This window comes from Trachymyrmex septentrionalis, unplaced genomic scaffold (genome assembly GCF_001594115.1).
Source record: "Trachymyrmex septentrionalis isolate Tsep2-gDNA-1 unplaced genomic scaffold, Tsep1.0 scaffold167, whole genome shotgun sequence".
In the NCBI taxonomy this organism is placed as follows: Eukaryota; Metazoa; Arthropoda; class Insecta; order Hymenoptera; family Formicidae; genus Trachymyrmex; species Trachymyrmex septentrionalis.
The window spans coordinates 162,475-186,167 of NW_017304831.1; the positions used below are offsets into that span (position 1 = coordinate 162,475).

General features: G+C 33.3%; 2 protein-coding genes across 8 annotated transcripts in view; both read left to right on the forward strand.

Annotated features, from left to right (window-relative positions):
- The window catches only part of LOC108746317 (glutamate receptor 1), a 231,954-nt gene that overhangs the window by 148,078 nt on the left and 60,183 nt on the right, over nt 1–23,693 (forward strand). For all 7 annotated transcript variants that reach the window (XM_018483018.1, XM_018483019.1, XM_018483013.1 and 4 more), the window contains 2 exons: nt 14,526–14,653; nt 16,526–16,655. In XM_018483018.1, the coding sequence (XP_018338520.1) occupies nt 14,526–14,653; nt 16,526–16,655 (258 nt within the window). The remainder of the gene's footprint in view (nt 1–14,525; nt 14,654–16,525; nt 16,656–23,693) is intronic.
- LOC108746327 (facilitated trehalose transporter Tret1-like) overlaps nt 20,766–23,693 on the forward strand; it is a 7,311-nt gene continuing 4,383 nt past the window's right edge. Inside the window, exon 1 of the mRNA XM_018483041.1 lies at nt 20,766–20,871. The gene's annotated coding sequence lies outside the window, so the exon portion shown is untranslated. The remainder of the gene's footprint in view (nt 20,872–23,693) is intronic.

A 23,693-nucleotide genomic window follows, 5' to 3' on the forward strand; every position in this document is an offset into this window, starting at 1 on the left:
ATGCATATAAATATATACACATACATATATTGATATATACGTACATACATACACATGCGATGTGTCTCATTTTAATTGTCCACTTTGAATATCTAAAAAAACAAACTGAAGAAAAAATGTTTTAGAGACCAAAGTCCAATTGAACTATTTAACACAGACCTTAGTTTGTTAAATAATTCAATTGAGACACATTTGATCATTACTACGCTTAACTCGTTTATTGTTAAATTACGTTACAAATTATCACACTTCGAGTCGAAATTCGAGCGACAGATAAGTACGAGGTTACAGTTTAAACGAAAATAATTGTTCGTTATCGACGTCGAAGTTCCTGACCAATGGAACGGGACAGATCCACTAATCAGACAGCAATATAGGTAGAGTAGCGAGACTGTAATACGGATAGAGATGAAGCGAAGCAGTCGGAAGAGGAAGAACACGAAGAGTGTGAGAGCGGTCCTTCCAATAGGATTAACCCTCGTTCCGTTAATCCTTTTATTGGGGCGGCAAATCCTGCGACAGGTCACGAAAGAGGGTGTCTGCTGGACCCGGATTCGCGGGCGAATATCCCGACGATGGGGACCGGGACACGATCCCAAGTATATCGAAATCGCTATTAGACTCGACGGTTTAACGACGCCGATAACGGTCTTATAAGGGTCCTACGTATGTCCGCCGCGATATCGAGAATTTCGGCCATTCGATTTCAAACTTGCTGACCTCTGACCAGCCGATAATTTTTCGAAAGCTCGATTTCACCAGGTTTTTAACCGTATTCATGCGATATATTTGGGCACGATAATGTCATCTCGAGTTTGTACATTCGATCAATTTCACAGCTTTATGTCACTTCATGTACTTGCACATATTTCATGGTAAACATAATACTCCTTGTTAACTGAATGGAGACCTTATTATCCTGTACTGTGTGATATATATGGCGGAAATGAAAGAACCTTTCTCACGTCAATCATCACCTGTCGATTGTCTGTCAACCTCGCTGGAAAAAAAAAAAAAATAATTGGAGACTATTCGATGCTAAAGGAACGAATGAAGAAGCATTAACTCCCTTCAGGAATGGAAATGAAAGGCGATGAGATACGAGCGTGGTAAATAGAAATATATTTGATGCGTATAGATAAATCTATTCGCGTTACGCATATGCAACGTATGTAATATATTCACGTGCATGCAGGTAAATACGAAAAATGGAAATCGTGCGAGACGAATATACGGGAGAGTGAAGAAAATCAGTATCAAAAGAAGAGTGTAGAGTTGCATTTGCATGCGAATCCACGTTTTTCCCGTTCCTTTACAGCAGGATGATGTGCGGCATCAAATGACGGCGGCGTGTTCCACTACTTTAATGTCCATCGGTATGTCTAGGATTAGAGTCGCGCATGTTTCCTGCTACAAAGTGAATTTATAAAAACTTATGTGTGAGCTCGCGTACTAAATGGAATATTACCTCTTCACTTGTAAAAGAACACAAACCGCGGAAAAATGATATCGCATACGAGGTGAAGCCAAAAATTAACGACTGCGTTTAATTAAATCCCACATCGAAGAGGTACGTGGTCAAAATTTTAGTTTTCTCTCCCAATGCAATATCTTTTTATTAACTTTCCATCAATTTAATTTTGCGCCGTTAAGTGATATGGCTCGATTCTGTGAAATTGATCGTGCACACGTATCATTGATATATTGTACACTGATTTTATTTCGAACATTTTGTATGGGAATAAATAGCATCTTTGTGAAGACGAGGTAATATCTGGACTATCTATTTGCGTTCAAGCCACGATACCTAAGTCGAGCTCCTCCTGCTCTTCACAGTTAAACGGCTCACTGAATTTGCCTGCGTTTGATGTTCGCCTATATACAGGATCATACATATTCCTCTATTCGAAGTTTGCAAATCCGATCTTGTTTGTGTGGTTACGAACAGCTCGATACTTGCGATTAGAACAATACAAGAGCGAAAATTAGAGGGACGACGTGGGGAAAAGGAATAAAGAAATATGTAAATTGGATTTACTCAATTATTATGATTATCTACATCTCGTGTAAACTAATTAAAGTTTCATCAAAGAGTTCACGATACTAAGAGAGTATAGAGCAAGGTTTGCATTCGCGGTGATGACTCAACTAAGATTGATTTTCGGTTGCGTTTACGATCAAACTGGTCATTCAGTTTGATGTTCTTCGACATGTATGGGGTTAAAGAGATTGCAGCTACGGATAGAGCACTCTCGACTAATTAAACTCGGATATGTTATAACAAACAAAAAATGTTAGACAAAATGTTTCTGGAAAAATTATGCACAAAGTGTGAGACGTGGCTGTTAAAGTTGTCTTTGCTTTTTATAAAGAAAGTTCTTTTAATTTTATAAAAAATTTATAAAAAATATTATTGCAGAGAGAGCATCCTTAATTAAATTTTTTATGAAAATATTTTTCAAATATGTTCCATCTAGAAAAGTTTCTAAAATGCACCGTTTCGATAACATCGTACGTGCATGCATAAACATTAATCTATATTCATGGCTATTTTTAATCTTAAAGTAGATAGTCACGCTTAAACGCCATGTTGACAAATCATCGTTGTGTTCATTTATTTGTTTAATGTCATTACAGCGAAAACTGGTCATTTAAGATTTGAAAATCGAGTTTATAAATCTTCATTAAATAATATAGCGCATAAATGGCATAAATTCTGAGTTAGGAGAACAAATAATTTACCAAACGCAGATTAAATTGGCCTAAATTCTATCTTAAATTTAGCAAAAGAGACTCGCATTTCTTAGGCAATAATTAGCGTTTACCTGAAAACTACATATAACGTGAGTAATTGTTTTTCCCGTGACAGAGGACGTGTGTTACGGTCCAATGATTCGCTCCGGCTTACTTACTGCCGATATTCCTACGTGTATATGTGCAGACCTCTTCGCACGAGCGAGCTTACAAATCCGATTGCAACCCCCGGCCGTTGTAGCAAGCCGACTACTGGTCTTTCCGAGGTGCAAAGAGAAAAAAAAGGAAGAATTGAAGAGAGGAGGAATGAGAGGAAACATCATGAGGAGAAGGAGAAAGGGCCAGTTCCGATTGAACAGAGAGGATTTGAGAAAAGGGGTAAAAGCGAGGGTGTGCCCTTACAAATAGAATGGCGAAAGAGACCCGACGGTTTTATCGTCGAAGCGATAGAATCTACGAATACGGCCACCACCAATCGTTTGTCTCGAGAAAACGCGACACGCGCGAGGTTCGACTAGTGTCACTGTGTGATTAATCTTCGGCGCGATCACCTCGCCAAAGAATCGCATTTCGTTCACAAGCTGAAACGCACCATTATCATGCATAACAAAATTCTCTAGAATACTCAAAAATTTATCTCCGTTTATCTCTCAAAAAATTAATAATTCAAAGTTTCTTCAAATCTCTTTAAACAAAACAAGAATGAAAATATCATACAAATGGTGCATATTTATCTATGGGTGCTTTCCATTTAGTGACACAAGTTGACACAAGCATCGTTCTGTCTTTCTTGACATTGAGTAACAAAGATAGAACGATATTTATATTAGCTCGTATTAAATGGAAAGCACCTTATATTCTATATAATACATACTTTTTATTTTAATATACTATTTAATAATACTTTTTATTTTTATCTAACCATATATAGTAAGTGGAACATAAAATTTTATTAATACATTTTTATTAATAGTTTTATTTTGATTAATTTATTAAAAGTTGTAACTTTTTCAATTTACAAAAATCTAAAGCGATATTTTACTTTTACGAAGAAAGTCTAATCTACAATATTTTCATTACGTTATGTATAATATGTTTATTTTACATTTTGTATGTTTATTTGAGGACTACGTGTCCAACTAAAGTTTCCCTTTCACGCCTGCTCTCATGTAGTTCTCACTTCATTATGACAACTTTATGCATGACCTACCAAAAATCCTGTTAATTCGGCTTTATACAGCTACGTGTGACAACATACGTGACAATGTATTTTACGTTAGACGGCAATGCTCTAAAGTGTACTTTGAACTACGTCGGTGTATAAATGACATTTATAGGTCGTCGCGTAATTACGGCTTAACAATGATTTGTTGGGACACTTGAGAACAAGTGGCATTAATTTTATGCAAAATTATCTTTGCTCTTTGGAGAATGTACCTTTCTTTTCTTCAAGAATCATAAGTTCTCTGAGCTTCATATAACGCGCGTTGCAGAAAAGGATATGAATGGTCCGTGAATACATTAATTAAGAGGTTACTGGCGAAGTGGAAAGTAATAGAAAATTTCAGCGAGAGAATAGATGTTTTCGGTTCCACTTCGTTTAATAACGCATAAAAGAGCCGCGACGGTTGAAGAAATTTCGTTTGCGCGACTGTGCAGAGGTTGGTGTCACCAACTAGCATTTTAATTATATGATAACGCAACGAAAGCACCGTTTACTTTAACCTGCTGACGCAGATAATATTATAAGGAAATTGCGACAGGTGCTTCTACCAATGATTCGCCAAGAAACTGAAAAATAACTTCGACGATTTTGATATATAAAGTAGTCTTCCATCTAAATCGAAATAACCTGTCTAAGCACACACTCTTCTTTGGATAAGATACTCTATATCCTTACTTCTTTTACCATTGAAACTTTGTCAGGTACAGAATACTTCTTACTGCATCCGATCTGCTAAAAAACGAGACAGAAGAGTGAACGATTGGCTTCAATTACCGGATCGATTATTTTTCCGTGAAATAGATTATTTCTAGGAATTAAGCTGCACAGAAGGGCTTTTAAACAATCCTAAAAATTGATACATTCAAAGTTTCCAATTTAAGAATATTAACTCATGAAAATTATTGTTCCATTATCTTTTAACAGCGTTAGAAGGTAAATATCAGTTGGTGGACATTCAAAATTATTTAACGAAATAACAAAAATTTGAAATATTAAATTTTTAATGATATGAACGACTTTAAATTCATTGTTTATAAAAATTTAATAACAAATTTATTTAGAACTGTATCATTAAAAGCTTAATATTAAAAATTTTTTATTATCTCGTTTAATAATTAGGTTATGTCCACTAATTGGTACATTTACATTATAAAGGAAATCATCCAGAAAAATGGCTCAATATCAGATTGCTTGATGAAATAAATTTCAATGTTTATGAAATATTTAACAATATATGAATACATGGAAATAACCTGCAAACCGCGTAGTTCCTTAAAAAAAAAATTAAAAAAAAATATCCGTGGAAGCTTTAAAAATATCATAAACATTATAAGTCTTTAAAATCGAGATAATGCGTATGCATAATAATATTTCTGATACGTAATATGAGCACGAAGGTCTCGCAACAATCGTAAGCTCTTTATTCCATTGTCGATACAAATGTTACTTTCACCTTCGTCAACGCACTTTGCTAGACTTATGGAGATGCCCGCAAGGTGTTTCGCGAAGTGTGAGCTTCTAAGCAAGACCTGTTCAGAATTTCGTGCCGTGCTGAATTCTCTTAAATCCCACTACAATAAGATTCCTCCCCAAGCTGCTTGTCGACTTCGTGCCCCGTCTGCTTTCACGCACAGCTGAATCCTTACGCTGGCGTGTACGTGTTTGAAGACGGAAAAAGGGGAGAAAGTTTCACCTCGCCGGGAAACGAAAGGAAAAAACTATCCATGAGCTAGGAACCAGAGACCACAGGGCGGGAAAATCGGACGGTCCTTGGAAAATTCCTCGACGTTATTACGCCCTCACATATCGTCCGGGAAGAATAATGGTTACTTCCTGCGATTTTTAGCTTCCGTCGAAATGAAAACTCCGCGCTGGGAGATCCCGAGAAATGAAAACGCGGCTAGTTTTTGATTCGCGATAATGCCCGCTCTGTTAATAATTGCTGTTGAATTAAATTAAATTAAAGCGTCCTTTTCGTAGATGAATACAGAATGCGATAAAGACAATGAAAAGGTCTATACGACATATTAGCAGAAAAAAATAGGAAAAAATGTTAAAGTACAAAAATATGTTGTGATGAAAACGGGGACGTAAGTATGGGAAATTTTTATACCGATAAACTTTATAGTGATCTAACCCAATTTTCCATCCGGACTCTACACAAGTCTGCATTTCCTCGTTACCGTACATTTGAAATTTTAATTGGAAACATCATTATACCACTGGCTTTCATCGCCAAATTTTATCTTTAATGTCTGATACGATCTATGTTAGATATATGAGCGTTTACATAAGATTGAGAATCACGAGAAGAATTTAAAGATGTTCACTTCTTGCATAACGATCCACCAAGTTTTATTTAGCATTATAAATGATCGCGCAGTTTACTGCTATTAGATACGATACCATACATGCGGTCGTCCGCGGAGTTTACGATCACTTAGGAGTATCTTGCTCTTAGTGATTTCTATAGAATTCGTATGCGTTACCAAGCGCGCCGGCTCGAATCGAGATAATCGTTGGGTCGCGGAAACTTTGTCTATTGTGCACGCGAACTTCATACGGATACGGGAGGGCCAGGAAACAGTGCTCTGATAATTCTGATAAGGTCGGTGCATGCCCGCGTATTTGCATCGCACCTCCGCGTACCGATACATCTACATGGACGCCGCGACTGCTAAAGGACAAATAGGAACATGCGTGATAGAACAAGTTACCAAGTTAAATGGTTCGTAAACGCTAGTTGGAATTAGTTGTTCTCCAGTTGCTAAATATAATGCCGGCGACACGTACAAGTATCTATCTGTGGGATATTCACGTGCCTGTTACAATATTCGAAAATGTTCATACATTTGCCGGCGTCGCCGTCGGTCGTATCGTTAAGTTACATACATAACAACTCAAGTTTAACGGACTAAGATACTTGTTGGTGAAGAAGTAGACTAGAATATACGTGATATATGTTTCCTGCCTTAACAAAAACAATTTGATTATTACAATTTGATTTCTACGAAATTTTTTTCTATGAAATTTTTTTCTATAAAATTCAGATGGATAAGAATAAATCAAATAACAGAAGGAATCCTGTTTTATAAGTGGATTTTGATGCTTGATAATTTTATGTGTAAATTTTTAAATGTATATTTTTCAGTTTTATAAACTACGCGTTGATTCGGTTTGTCGGAATGCAATTATGAACTGAAGCTGAAAATAACATCACAAATTACATTGATCGTTAATTTGATAATAATGCTAATAAGTGTCTTAAAATGCAAATACTGCAAAGAACTTATTGCGAAAAATATCATCTCAAAGATTCGAATCTGGTACGTCCTCATTCCTTGCGGTCTTAAATCCAATTCGACTACTGAAGCGTATGAAAATGTTTGTCGCAATACCAGTAACTAGTAGAAAAACGTATTATCAAATTAATGATTAATGTAATTAACTTGTGATATTTTATTTCCAATTTCAATTCATGATTGCCTTTCAAATCTGATAAACTAAATCGACGCGTAGTTATAAAACTGAAAAATTGTATTTTGTGTTATCGATCATTAAGATTCGATTGATTTGATTAAAAATAGAATTTCTTCTAATGTTTGTAATATTAGTAATGTATTTCTGTACCGGGAGAATGTTACCTTATCAAATCTCCGTCATCTATAATAACATTTCTTGAAAGATATAAATGCCTCTATGACAGGAAATTATAGCGTCCAAGGTTAAAGTACAGTAACATAACTAATCTTAATAAGTTTATATATATGCGGAAGAAGTGTTACATATTGTCGAGTGAAGCTGTGAGATTTGTCTAGTTGCCTGCTGAAGATGGCTGACATCATCATCGCGACCCAGTTGAGGACCATCTAGTTACATTATGATGGGTACTTGAAACTTTGCGAGTAAAAAATAATTTTACCCGTGATATTCAAGTCTACCTTTGAGTATTCTCTCCGGTGAGAGTTCCCGTTGATTGTCTCTAAGTTATGAAAAAAAAAATAGCTTTCTGAAACTTTTGATTAAAAGGAACAAAAGAAGGAACTAAACAAAGAAAGGGGATTTCCTAATCGAAATCAGGATCAGAACAAACTTACCTCCTGCTATCGACACTCATTTAGATCAATTTTCTCAACTCTTTACATAACATTAAATTGTAGGTAACTGTTTCTTATGCAGCAATGCTTTCAACATTTTCAATGCAGAAATCAATATTTAAAAATTGACTGTTAGTAATATAAAATTTATTAATTAATTAAATATTAGTACATTATTTAATTATTTATTTTTATAAAAGATTCAAGTCGAAACAGAAAGAAACAATGTAATCGTTTCTGTATACATAGAATTTACACGGAAAGAACTTATCTATATTTAGCTAAAAATGTAACTAGATACACATTTGAAAAGAATTTTATTAGATCACCAAAATAATTATTAAATAAGGGCATTTAGATTGGTTACTAGAACGTTAAAATTTTCTACAACGTTATTGTCATATTTGGAGCCCTTATAAAATTATTTTAATGGTCCAAAATTATTTTCAGATTTGTATCTAGCTAAGTTGTTAAATACTTTAGCAAAACCGTCCTTCCGTGTAGACGTGAATCATTCTCTCTCTTAATAAATATAGATTTTATATTGAGTACACACCACATCATTGCTCATTTGTTATCGTTTAGTCGTTGTCTCTTATCATCAACTGTGCATATGTATAACGAAGTTAGATAGTAGAAGTATCATCTGCATGTACGTAGCACCTGTCCGTGTAGTATGCAAAGTTTGCCGGCATCATTAGCCTGACCCAGGCTGGCTGCGCGGTGCGAGTAGATATATTTAGTATAATAATAGACGCTAAACTTGTTCAGTCATGAGCCAATGCATAGAGTCGATAATACTGCGACCATCTGCCGCCTACTTGATCGAGCATCCCTTTCGCATACTTGACGCAACTTTGGTATGCTTATTGTGCGCCGTACATGGAGCTGCGTATCGATTCGAAACTTCTACGATATATCGCAACAAATAAGATGATAGACGCAATGAGCAATTGGGATTACAATATTTTGTATAGAGCTTATTCTATATGAATGCAACTTATGGAAGTAAAAATAGAAAATATATTTTAAGGAATTAGAGGAATAGAAATCATCAGCAATAAAAATATTATATTAAGGAAATTAAAGATACTTATACAGAAAAAAGTTTTGTTAAAATATATAAAAATTCAGCTATAGATATATATCTGGAAATAACTTCATCGGACCATCAAGATAATGTAAAATGCTTAAATTGGTTGCTAGAACGCTAAAACTTTTTACAGCACTCGTCTTTATCGTCAAGTTTGATTCTCTTATATAATTTTTTTTTATTTTCAGTTCTCTGTCTAGCTAAATTCTTAGATACAATTTTAGATAACATAATTATTAAATACATCAGCAAAATTATTTTTTCCGTGTAATGGTAGAGAATAATATTACTTTTCTTTTATTTTTGTCATTTGCTCCACATATCAGTTCTCTCTCTCTCTCTCTCTCTCTCTCTCTCTCTCTCTCTCTCTCTCTCTCTCTCTCTATATATATATATATATCTTTAGAGAAATATACATCTTGTTCTTCATTAGTTCAGACATGACAATAAATACCACCTTTTTTAACCAAATAAATAATGATAATAGACACTACCTTCTTTTACATAATAATAAATATTTTTTGACCTGAAATGATTATCATTTAAAAAAATATCCTAATTGTTTTATTCAAAAAATTAATATCTAATATGAATTTATCATTAAAAGTTATCACATATTATTTTTATTCAACTAACAAGTAATTTTTTTACTTAAGTTCATACTACAACACCTAGAAAACTGATTAAAATTTAACGAGTTATCTTATAGCTATTCCGTTGACTAGTAGTTTTAGTGAAATTTATGTATGCTAAAAAGAAATTTACACAGACAAGATGTTGCTGCTATACACTTTACTTAATATCGTACAGTGACTCGAAATTGCCTCAAAATTTCAAAAGATTGTTTAAAAACTTGTTAATTCAGAAATATATTTTTATGTGCATTTGCTGGATATATATATAAGCTATAAAAATCATTTTATATCTGTATTCTTCTCCTTATTCTGTTAAACTTTTGTGAAATTTTTAAGTTGAATTAATTTCGCAAATAATATATGCGAATAATATGCACGCATAAAATTATAATATTTATTTAAAACATATTGCGTTCTACATTATACATAAAGTTAAACTTAAATCAATAGCGTACGTTTTCATAAAATTATTAAAATAAATCTTATTTCAATACCCTTAATTCAATTTTCGATTGCCATTTAATGTTAACAATAACGGAAACATTCAAAAATTGTGCGATAAAGCAGCATTTAATTATTAATTTTCATAGAGCAAGAATTGTTTCTAAATTTCTTAAAAAAATGTATCTCTGAAAATTGATGCAAAACCATGAAATATACTAGATACTTTTATGAGAATTGTGTAGTAACGTTTGGAACTACAGGATAACTCATACAACCGGATGGTACAGGAACGTAATAAGTACGTTGCAAAGTACGAAGTGCACAGGTGCACAAGTCCTTGAGGGAAATACTGTTTGAGGATGTTCCTCAAGATAACATCCGTCAGTTACAACTTATGATTAGAATTTCACCGCGCATTTAGTCAAATATAATAATAAGAGACGCGCGTATTTTTATAGTCATCAGTAAACGTTAAGAGGCACGGCCGCGATGGTACACGTGGAATTAATAATGACGAAAGAGCGAAGGGACATTCTTAACTAAGGCGTGGGCGCATATATCACGATGCCCCATTATGCTTATGAATATAAATGCACCCTCGGGGTGGCCACAATAAATGCTGGCCGCCATGCCGCCGGATCTCTGAATTCTGCTCTACTGCACGTACACGTGGTAGCCGCGGAATAACAAAAATAAAAACGACTCCCGTCTCTGCCGCCTCTTTTTCTTTTGTCCTTTTTCACTCCAGACTCTGGACAAATGCTGAGCGTGAGGGCGAGCATAAAAGAATAATTAAAATAAAGTAGGCTGTGCGTAACTTGAAATTATACACGAGTACTGTAATGATAACAACAAAATGGTTAATAAGAACCACCGCCCTTGGGTATGGGCAATTTTTTTATAGGCTCAATAAAATGATTTCAAAAATCGTTTCTTTTTAATCATAGAAGAAAACCCTACACGCATTTTGCTGTGTATTTGTAGAATAAGCGATTGTGCTGCTCTGTACTTTCTATTGCTGTACCCTTGGATGTCAGGGCACAGGTTGTGGGTTCGCCAAGGCAGAATAAACTTTCCGTTTTCTCTAACACACTTATTTAATTAATTCTTTTTACAATTTCACTTTACCGTTTTAGTATTTTCGTATTTTAACAAAGTTCTAAAGGTATACCTTACAATCCTATTATTTATTGTTTAATCACTTTTCGGAGCGTTACAAGCTCACGATCTCGGTCTTAATCGAGATGCGCACGTATTATATCTCAAGATACGTAAGATAAAACAACTCTGTCTATACACAACGGCGTACGCTAATATTATATTATATATCACTCGATCTGCTGACCAGGCTGAAATTTCAGCTGTTCGAGCTAGTTTCGATCATTGCCTCTTTCAAATGCGATCAGTGCTGACGAGTCGCATTCGGATTTTTAAATTAGCGAGCAATCGTTTCCGTCTTTCGCAATGTGCTGAAGACTATTTCGCATTCTTTTGCTCGCCGCTTCTACAATATTGCATTCTAACAAACTTTTCGGAAGCTTCTTCTTGAGTCATTGGTCTGCAAGTCATTTACTTTGCAGTTTCTAAGTGTATTTTATTAATTATACGTTTGATTTAATTTTATCATTAGTTATAGCTATACCGCTGTGTTGAAATTAAAAAAAGTTTATCAAATCATGAACATTCAAAGTAAAATTCATTTTTTTTTTCTTAAATTAAATAAACCTAAATTTAAGTTTTGTTTATAAAAATAAAACATATACTTTTTATTATAATGTATTAAATATATTATATATAACTAATGCAAACACATTTTTCAGAAAGGTTTAACATTAAATTAAATTAAAATACTTAAATAATATTTGTAAGTAAAGAGAAAAGAATTAACGTAAATAAAATAATAAAAAGTAGTTGACTACATTTATCGAGTTACGATGGCTTGTAAGCGCAAGACCGCAATGTTATTCGCATTAAGCATCGAAAATACCGACGTTTCTTAGTCATTAAGACCATTGCAAAAATCTTCGGCTACGAGCCTTGTCAGTTTCTTCTTTAGCGATTAACTTGTAGGGGTTGCAGCTTCCACAGCTCCTTTCAGTTTCTTTTTCTTCGACCAGCACTCTTTTATCCGCCGCATACCTTCTCTTTGGATCGCTTCCAACCGTTTGGATCTTCCCTTACCTTCGCAATCGGTGCAGCCGATATCCTATCTCAGTTACTCTCTCTTTTTCCTTCCACCTATTCCGAGATGGCCCATTCTTTTATACGTTTTATCGCGTTTGTCCATCATCACCATTTATCTCCGATGTATCAATCGTTGCTAAACAACACATATATAGTACATATATATATTACCGTGCTTTGAATTATCATATTAAAACAAATCATACTCAATACAGTATTGCATAATAATTACATTGCATATATATATATATATATATATATATACTTCAATTTAGCTTTCTTTTTATTTTTTCTATCAACATTAATATACCATCTGTTATTTTTTTATGTATTACCATTTTCACTTGAATTTCAATAAAACTTCAATATTTATTTAATGTTGAATATTGAATAAATAAATAAAATGTTATTTGCTGGGTAAGGGACCATGGCTCTGAACAATTTTTACATGCCGAGATGTGTTTTCTAAAATAAAAAAAATTATTGTAATTTTACCAATAATAATAATATGAGATATTGAAGAACAAATGGAAAGCTAAAAGAATTCTAATTTTTTTATTATTGTTAATGTAAGGTGACGAAGAAACATATTATGTTTTCCTTTATTGCTATTTTTCCTACTCAATCGTTTATCCTGCGTTATTAAAAGCGACTTTGTTAACGTAGTAATCAAATTTAGATCTGTGTGTAACTCAGCCGCCACATACGTTGTTTTTATTGGTAATCCTTTTTGTCTCTACCGTGCTAATAAAAACAGATCTATCCAGCAGGCGTTCAGTATGTCCTGCAAGCTGACACTTTTGTGGTATTATTGTGCTTTGTAGAAGACTACGCATAATGGTCAACGAGATTACCCATCATATAATGGCTGCTCGATCTTCATAAAGAGTATAGTATGTTATTTCTTGATGTTAAATAATAACAATCCATAAATAACAACGATGAGTAAATAGGTGTTCATATACAATGTAACATTTTTTCAAATCAGTACTAAACAAGATTTTTATTATCGTGTATGCAATTCTTTAAATATAAATATGACTTGCTTTTAAGATTTCACGATATTATTTTTGAGCATTTCTAAAAAATTATTTTATGTCTCTGCTACAATTATAACTTTACTGAATAACAAATTTTAATTAATATTTTGTTGTTTTATAAATAATAGGTATAATATTTATAAAGCTTCTTACAATAAAAAAGAGTATGTTTTTTAACAAAGTCTATCATCCTTCAATTTTTAAAAACTTCGCTTTGAATTTATTATGCAATAACGTATATGGTGATTCGTATATGGTGAAATTTTTTCTATTTATATATATATATATACATAAATGTTGAGAAAAAATTTATACATAAATTCTGAAATATTGTAAGATTTCTCATTCTACATTTCTGAAGAAAGACATAAAAATTTTTCGGATTTTATAAAATTTTGTCGGATATTATAGAATAAGAAATCTTAGAAATCTTAAAATATTTAATAATTCATATATACAAAGAATTTTAAAAAAGTGTAGACTTTTTCTGCACTTCTGAAAAATATTTCAATTTGTATAAAAGAATCTGAACAATTTTCTAAAAAGTTGTAAAATTAATAAGAAATTCTAAAAAATTCTGAGAAAAATTTATATGTAGCTATAACAAATTTAAATTATATATAATAATATTTTTTACAATATATGAAAATAAATATAATAACAATATGAAGCTCTTTTTATTATTTATGTGTAATTTTAAGTAATATATTTTTAAGTGATATATTAAAAGAATACAATTTATTAAGAATTTAATGTAAAACATGACACTAATTTGTAAAGTTTCTGTTTCTTAATATCTGAATAATGATTCTTATACATTTTCCGTAAAGTAAAAGAAAAGCATTATAAATTGTTTATAAATTTTTTTTTTTAATAAAATTCCATTTTTCAAAATCTGTAATTGATAGAACTTTTTTAATCTTATATTCTTTTTCAACAGCTAAAGATACATAAAAATCACCATTCAGGTGAAACAAAATCACTTTTAAATCAGTGTTATCTTTTTCTTATTTCTTCTCTAATAATAACGATCATTATTTTTACACTTTGCAGTCTGCAGCCAGTTCAGTAGAGGTGTATCTTCGATGTTGGGCGCTGTGAGTCCAGACTCGTTCGATACGCTACATTCATACAGCAATACCTTCCAAATGCCATTCGTGACACCCTGGTTCCCCGAAAAAGTAAGCAAACTATACTTATTTCTTTCAGATTTATTAAAATTAAAAACAATTCAACTTTATCATTTTACTCATCTTATTTTTTATTTTTTAATCTTTTATATAACACTTAAAATAATTTCTTTAGAATTATCAAAATGATAACAATTATGTCTTATAAAATATATTTAAATTTGTGTGATATACGTCATTGTTCTGGGTTTTTCAACAAAACAATGGAATCATCAATTTCAAGAATTCATGAGACATCATTTGTTTCATTCAAAACAGAATATTACACAATTGGTCATAGCCAATACTTTTTCTCAGAGTAGGGCAATGAAATGAAATCTTATTTAAATCTAATTTATATTCATGGAACCTGTTTTTCCGTGTGTCTTTTCTTTTATAATCTTATATTTTATACTCTGCATATCTTTCCTTCGATTCCCTGAAGCAGAACGTACAAGGAAATCTGGAAGAAATATTTCACAAACCAGTTCTATTTAAAAAACAAAGTTATATATAAAATTTAGATTTCATTTCGTATATCTGATGCTTTATTGAAGTACATAAACGAAACATAAACGTATTTCGAAGTCATATTATGTAATAATTCCCATTACATTTCAAGTCTTGTTAAATTTAAATTACATCGAACAGTATACATATATATATAAAAGCTGAAAGATTGCTGTTCAACTTGAAGTGTCTATGGCAAAAACAACTCATATTCGATGCATAAATTTTCCATCGTACTTATCAATTCAACGTGAAAAAAGGGAAATATACGTTACGATGTGCATGCACGCATTTGACAATAATTGTCATGTACAGAATCAATAGTTTCGTTTCGCGCTGCAACTGATAATTAGCGACGCTATGAGATGCATGATGATGGATTTGGTCGATACAATCATCTATACAAATACGTAAATGTGTATGCGATACATACGGTATACATATTACAATTTGAATTTCGAAATGAATTGGCTCACCGAAAATTTATTCGCCAGCTCGAATTGTGGGGCTGCATTTATCGTACCGTTGTAAACTGATATCGTACTATGCTGTAGGATGAACGTCGGGTTCGTGAGTATTTCGGCGGTTGTGTGCGTATTTTTCCCACGATATATTTCCGTGCAGTATAAGTATATATATGTACGCGTAACGAACATCGATGTCGTTTAAATGGTAATCGCACGGTAATGCTGATTCGACGCCTCGGCTTTCTACTCCTTTTTTTTTTGGGCCAATTACGGTTCGCCAGGAACGGCCATTTATATAGAGAAAATCCTTTTTCAATTTCCATGAGATCCTTGCCTGCACTGCGTTTGCATCGCTGCCTCGCTCTCAAGAAAAAGAGACGTTATTGGCATTGGAAATTCAATACGTGGATGTAATCATTCTAGCTAGACGATAATTATTTTTTTAAATCTCATACACGGTATTTACTTCCTTTCAACATCATCTGAAGGTTCAATAAAGAAAGCATTATTTTATTTTAAAAAGATATTTTTAAATTACTCTCTTGTTCAATCTGCCTTGGAAAATCTCGCAGTTCCTTTCTAAAGCGCGTAAATGTTTTACGAGAAAAAGCCGAGTCGAGACTCGACAACTGAAATTAGTATCAAAAGGCATATATTTCGGTAGTAAATCACTACGTGCAAGCACCAGTTGCACATTCGCAGGAATTAAGTTTCAAAGAGAATTCACGAGTGGTAGGAGCTCGATTGCACCGACTCAGATTAAAGTTTCGACGAAGCATCCTTTCCCTCCTAAGTAGAATTAATTTCGGCAGCGCGTTAAGTGGATGACGTACGACTGCCTGTTCAAAATTTCACGACGAGCACGATCGTAGGACGGCGAAAATGCACAGGATTATTGTGTATCTAGGTCCTGACACCATCCTCGGGTCTCCTGGACTTCGCCATAAGTATGCGACCGGATTACCATCGTGCTATCATCGATACAGTGCGATACTATGGTTGGAAGAAAATCATCTACCTCTATGACTCCCACGATGGTAAGTCCTTTTACCCTGCGGCTTTCTCATGCATTTCTCATTTTACAGCGCGTAGCCGCTGGCTACAGCGCATACCGCTCGCTGCAGCTCGCGCCTTTTCGCCTCCGCCCTTACGATATTTCTCTTTTTATTATATCTGCCAAGTAGGCTCGGTCTCTCGTGGCCAACTTTGCCGATATCGTAGACATGGGATATCGAGTGGATTCCCCGACTTCTGCGCGGAATAAAAACACACGCGTATGGGTAATCTCCTGACACCGCGATCATATTTTTATATGTTTATGTAAAAAATATAATGTAAATGACATTCGTAAGGCAAATGTTAAAAATATATTACATTCATAAACAATCCGTGCAATTTACAGGCTCTGTAATGGAAGGGAAAAATTTTCGTAATGTCCAGTTTAGACGAAATCTAAAATTCACTTTTTATATTTGAAAATAGAATTCTGAATTCTGTTTGATATGTATATTTTGATATACGTGTGTGTATTTTAGTATATATTTTGTACGTGCATGTTATTTTGATTCTTCGTAAATATTTGTTATACACGGTACATAAAATTATAAATAAAATTCTATCTCAAATTCTGAAATAATAGTTTGCCTAAAATAGTCTCTAAAACGATACGTGAATTAAAATCCCTGCATCAAAATCATGCGAGCGGAATAATGTATGATTATGAAATATGGTCACGCTTAACGCTTCCCCGCGGCGTGTTGCTGCTTGAAAGTGAATTGCATCACGAAAATATAACTTCTAATTAACTACTTGTATTACTCGAATTTTCTCTACGTTTTGTTTTCTCGTCATTAAAATCGTATGATTTACAACCGGATGAAATCACACGTGTATGTGCAATCGTGTGCGTATTTCATGCTTCAATATGTTTGATACTCAGAGTTTTAAAAATGAAATTGAAGAGAAAACAAAACATGAATTTCTTTGTATCACTGTTTCATTTATACCAATTTTATCTGGTCTTTATATAATATCAGTAATCGAATGCAAAGTGTTGATTTACATTCAATACACATACATATTCGAAGGAAAAATAATTAAGCGTATAATGTTTCGAAAGACAAATTACACATAATTTTGTGTGTGAGAAAGGTTTCTGATTTTTATTTTTCTCTAATTTATGTACATGCAAAATATTCCATCGAAATACAATTGTTATTAGTTCATTATATATTGTCTTATATAAATTATTATTTCAATAGTTTGCTATTTAAAAAAACATATTTTGAAACTACAATTTATCAAGTACTATTTCAAAGCAGCTGATTTTTAAGAACTTCCTAGACATTGTCGGCATTGCCGAAATTGAATCAAATTCCCGAATATGTTTCGCTTTCGTAACTCGAAACGGTGACAGGATGGTAACTAACACAAATTGTAACAAGAATCTCTTCCCCGATCTGTTTCGTACGAAATCTCATGTCAATCTTGATGCTGGAGGCAAAGCGACAGCGGTTTAATTACTTAATTAATGGAACATGGAGTAACTTTGACTGAACGAAACGATTAATCACCGCGGATCGCGCTAGAGAGTTTTGTATCTCGCTGACTTCCGGCCGTTATAACTTGGTCACGTGCCTCGGGCATGAGAAAGCCATTTGGAATTCCTCGAGCCGACCAATTGCTCTTCTTCGACAAACTCCGATAAGAACGAGCTTGAGGTAGTCTAGTATCGCGGAAACGGAGGGAGTTTAATTACCGAATGCAAATGCAAATATACTTTAGGGACTATCGTGCTGTCTCCGTGCGTTGAACGACCTCTTTCCTTCCTACCTCCTGCCTCACCTCATCTCGCCTATTCCCGTTGTCGCTATCTGACGTAGTTTAACCATACCGTTTCCCGATTAAAGCAGGTATGAGGAAAGCAGCAAAACGATGAGTATTCGGAGAATCATTTGGATTTCATGGCAAATTTTTTGTTACTTATCTCGATCTTTCTTACGTTGATACCTCTCGGGTATAATACCTCGCATACCTAAATTTATAATAAAATATAATTTATTAGCATAAAATACCGTATCGATAATCATGGAATGTAATAAAAAATATTTAAATAGCTTCATATAGTGATTCTCTAATGGCATACATCGCATATTTTCTTCGTGAACGATATACGTAATAAAATATAAGATTTTGAAATGATAGTTTTTATTACATTTAGTAAACATATCTCTATTACATCAAACTAGTACTTATTTTTTTATACAACGTGCATTTACATTGATAAGAGAATTTTTAATATAATTAATGTTAATTTCGATAAATTTAAATTTATTAATGAGAAATAAATAATTATTCTTTCATTTTTAATAATGCAAGTAACGATTAGCAAAAATTAAATTTTTCTATATTATTGAGTTACAATAATTACAATCTACGATAGCGAATTATTAATGATATATTTGCATCTAAATATTTTTATGAATTTGTATAAAAAAAACGGGATTTTGTTGAAACAATTATTTACAAATTTAACTATGTAGATACAGATCCGAAAACAATTTTATTGAAGTATAAATTAGATTTTGAGCTTTGTTATAAAAAGATTATTTAAATAGTGCAATAGCGTTATAACATATATATAAAGACACGTCATGTAATTGACATCATGTGGTTGAAATGTACAAGAATACTAATATGGTTTATTACGACATATGTATAATAGGTTCGACCTTTCGATAAACTTCAACTCACTGTCTTACTCTCTCATGCTCTTACTCTTTTACTCTTTGTTTAGCCTACAAATAAATTACCTCATAGTTTATCTAAAGACGGAAATCAGTACATAGAGAGACAACTTATCAAGTCGATAAGCACATACATAACAATACGACGTGCTTAGAAAAATTGTGTATTGTTTTCAATATTCTCAACGTATGCGTAAGAATATCACGCGGCAATGACGCCTTTAAATCAATCTGACATGCAATGTCGTTCGCCGCACAGAACATCACCGGTGCAATTTCAAAGTTAAGACACGTCAGATGTTTCCTCGATTGCGCTAGTAAAATGGATCGCCGTCGGTCAGGTCGACCGTTCGCATTAAAGTAGAACCGATTGCGCGAATAATCGAGAGAAAGTTCGGCGAATTACGTTTCATTAGATTTTCCTGTTTGCGGTATAAATGTTAAATCAAACTTTTAAAATCCTAACGCCTTTAGAATCAGCCGTATTAACCACTGGCACTTGAACACGAGCTAATACTTTCTACTGACATTTGAAATAAGTCCCATAATTATTTCTGGAATTTTAAAAGCAGGAAACATACATATTCAGTGATATATATATATATATACATATTTGAAACGCTTAATATTTCAATGTTATTCATATTAAATATGAAATTAACCCGCAGCCACGACGTTGTTCAAGGATGGAAATGACTTTTTCCCGAACAAGGCTTACGTTTTTATCTTCCGAGGTTGAAATTCAATGTGAATAATTTTTTACCTCCAAGAAATAATTTCTTAATTCCATTCGTCCTTCTTAAGATTTCCTAGATTTAACAGCGAAAATAACCGAGTAATAACATAATGACTGGAATAAAACTGTACAATTTGCATTCGCTTGGTATTCGCTCAGATAAGGTATTGAATAAACATGACATAGACATAGAATAAACGTGTATAGATTGCGTTCTCGCTTTCAATTAGCAAATGTTTGCACGTGGAAGTGGAAACACACATGTTATTGCGTTTATCCTGAAATTAAACCTAGCACAGTCAATAACAACGAATTAATAGCGAGCATATTTTCCCAGGCATTCCTACCATTTGACACCCGCACCATTACGCCCGTTTGCTAAAAAGTGGGAAAAAATCACGAGCCGTCAAATAGACCAATTTTCGAAATAGACACGGTACGTGACATGCACGTTCCGCACGTATAGCACTAAAAGGCGGTTAACTGATAGAACAGAAGAACGATATGAAAAACTGCGGAAAAAGCCTTGCGCGCGCGAGAGAAATAGCACGGGAAAGTAATTAGCGGTTAGCAGGCCACGTTGTCGTTCTTCGTCCAGAACGGGAGGGGATTCGATTAAAATCGTAGTGACGCGTGCCTGCGTATCAGAGTCAGGCTCAGTTTCCTTTCCGGCGTCTTTCAGAATGACAACGGCGTCGTTGTCGCCGACGCGCGTCGAGATCTCGGCATCTCATTCTCGACTATCGTGGTAGTGACAGGTGCTCTATCAAGGTGAACTCTCGATATAATTATTTCTGCGAGTACACTTTCGCTGCGTCCTTCGTGTATTTGGAGGCAATTAGACAAAATCTGATGCCTGTCATGAAACATATCATTTAAAATCATAATTAAAAGAACTTCGGCGGAAGTTTCTATCATTAGTGTCATTATGAAATAGTTATTAACGTATTAACGTAAAACAAGCCAGGAATAACTCCAGTTCAGAAAAAGAAAAATTTCTCTGACACGAAAATTCATTTTAATTTCAGAATTCCATCTTTGAAAGACATACATGCGTTAATTTAAATGCGGCTGTTAGAAAAATTAAATTATCATAAATACTAATCGCGCGCCAGACAATAAGGCTTAAGAAAATCTGCTTCGCAAAATTAGATTAGTGTAAAAGAATTAATATTAGTACTTCAGACACGGAAGCAAACAAGTAATAATAATCAACATTTATGCCATTGTAATCCCTTATCTAAACCACATTTGAAAAATATGATTCATACCATTATCCGTTCAATATCCGTTCAATATCCATCAAATGGCATGATTAAGTAATTCCCGATTGCATTTAACTACCTTCCATGATTAAGTAACAGCTCGCTCGCTGATCAAGGCGAATTAAATCCTCCGCGTGATAATGGCATGTCATTGTTAAATCAGGTGTAACGACGTGATTGAGATAAAATATGCGTGTTCGCATAATGACTCTTATGTATATATCTGTCAATTAATCGGGTCGATGTTCGAGTTTCATGTTAGCGAATACCCGTAACGTACGTTTGCGTATGCGCAAAATGATTTATTATATTCGCTATGAGTAATGAAACATCGCGGTAGAGCAATAGCTTAATTAGCTGCACAATGGAAAGCACCCGCGATTACTTTATATTATCAATTTAAAGGAAATATGATAATTCGATCATATATCGGTCGCTATTTATTTTCTAAGAGAATTCGACTAATTGTTTCATAAATCTTTCAAATTTTTTGTTAATGAGAATGCAGAACGCACTCTATCATTTGCTTTTCAATTCACTGATTTTAACGTAAAATGAAATCTACACAGAACTAAATTAAAATCATATATATGAAATTAATTCTAAATAACTATGCCTTTATAAATGGTTTATAAATTAATAAACTTTTAATAAACTTTGCTTACTGAATCGATTGCTGTTTATGTATTAATAAAAAATAATACATGTTTAAAAAAATAAAAATAATTATGTATTAAAACCAGTGAGTCTCTCGATGAGTCTCGGGAGGCTGCGATTAACCATTCATCGACTATGCGGTTAAGATGAAATATCGTACACCTCCGGACGTGACGACCTTGAGATAGTAACCGTGAGCCTTTCTTCTTGCTCTTCAGTTATGATAAGTGGTTGGACGACGGGAAATGTCTTGGTATAAACCGCAGATGCTACGTCTCGGCCATGTTCCGGTCGTTTCGGTAACCTGTTTGAGTAATACAAAAGGACGTAAACTAACTGGTTTTTGAGAATTTGACCGGTTTTAACGAAGGTTTCTGTACAATCTGCACCAAGTCCCAGAACCGGACTAAAGATTCAAAGGAAATTCTAGATATCATTTAGTTGCTAAGAAAATTAAATGCATGTTCTTTAGCGTTTAGTCTGTCCGAATAAACAGACCCTTTCTAGATTTTCTACTCTTACGAAAGATTACTGGTTCGCTCTAAGCTCGAATATCATAGCCGAATATCATCATAAGAAGAAAAAGGGAACTGAATATTACATGTAATTATTGCAGTTACGATCCGTGTTATTAAAGCAATAAATCTTCGTAATTATCGTTGCTATGTGCTAGTTGCATATTGCGCAACGTTGTACGTTAAACGTATTACCGTTTTCTCTAATCATTACGAAACGAAGAGAGATGAAATATTTTATAAAACACAATGTCTTACGATTGAAGAAAACATAATTTTTTAATTGTTGTAACAAGCACTATCATTAAATCATACCTCTATTTTAATAGCATAACGTTTTTTTCTAATACGCCAGAGAGAATAATTCAAATTTCTCACATAACTAACAAACTTGCTAATTAAAATTCATATTCTCATTTTGAAATATACGTATACACAGAAATAGAAGACCGTGCATGAAATGACTATAACGAAAATGACGACACCTGGATAATAATTAGACTGTAATAATTAAAAGGAATATATTATAATATAAGACAGTTCGAATGTTTGCAAAAGTATTCGCTGTTGAACTTTAAGTGTACCTATATGGCTGTGTGGTAAAGTTACAATCTTTTTACAATTTAAAATTGTAAGAAATTATTAATTTTTTTTTTTTTAATGTTTATTGATTTGATTTATTTAAGAAAATGTTTACCATCATGTACCAAATAGAACAGATAATGTAAAAACTAAACTTACACACATACACTAGGCAGTTTGTGTTATATTTTGATTGAATTATGTGCACCAACAAATAATCACTTTGGTGATTATTCCTATATTCATGTAAAATAGTATTAAATCTTATTTATAAATATAGATACACGGTCTATGTGTCTAAAAATTTCTAGACTGATTTTTTTTTAACGTACAAATAACGCCATTTATTCAACAACAGCATCTTTTAGTATACACACTTGATTAGTTGCGCAATTTTTTTCACAATGCTACAAGCAATATGTTTCGAATCGGCCATGCGGGTTTCAAATTTTTTTTCTCTTGTAAAAATTTTCGTAATGGAATAGCGTGCTATTGTCAAATTTTGTTTCAAAATTCAAATCTGGGAGTTAGCTAACCCGAGAGAGAGAGAGAGAGAGAGAGAGAGAGAGAGAGA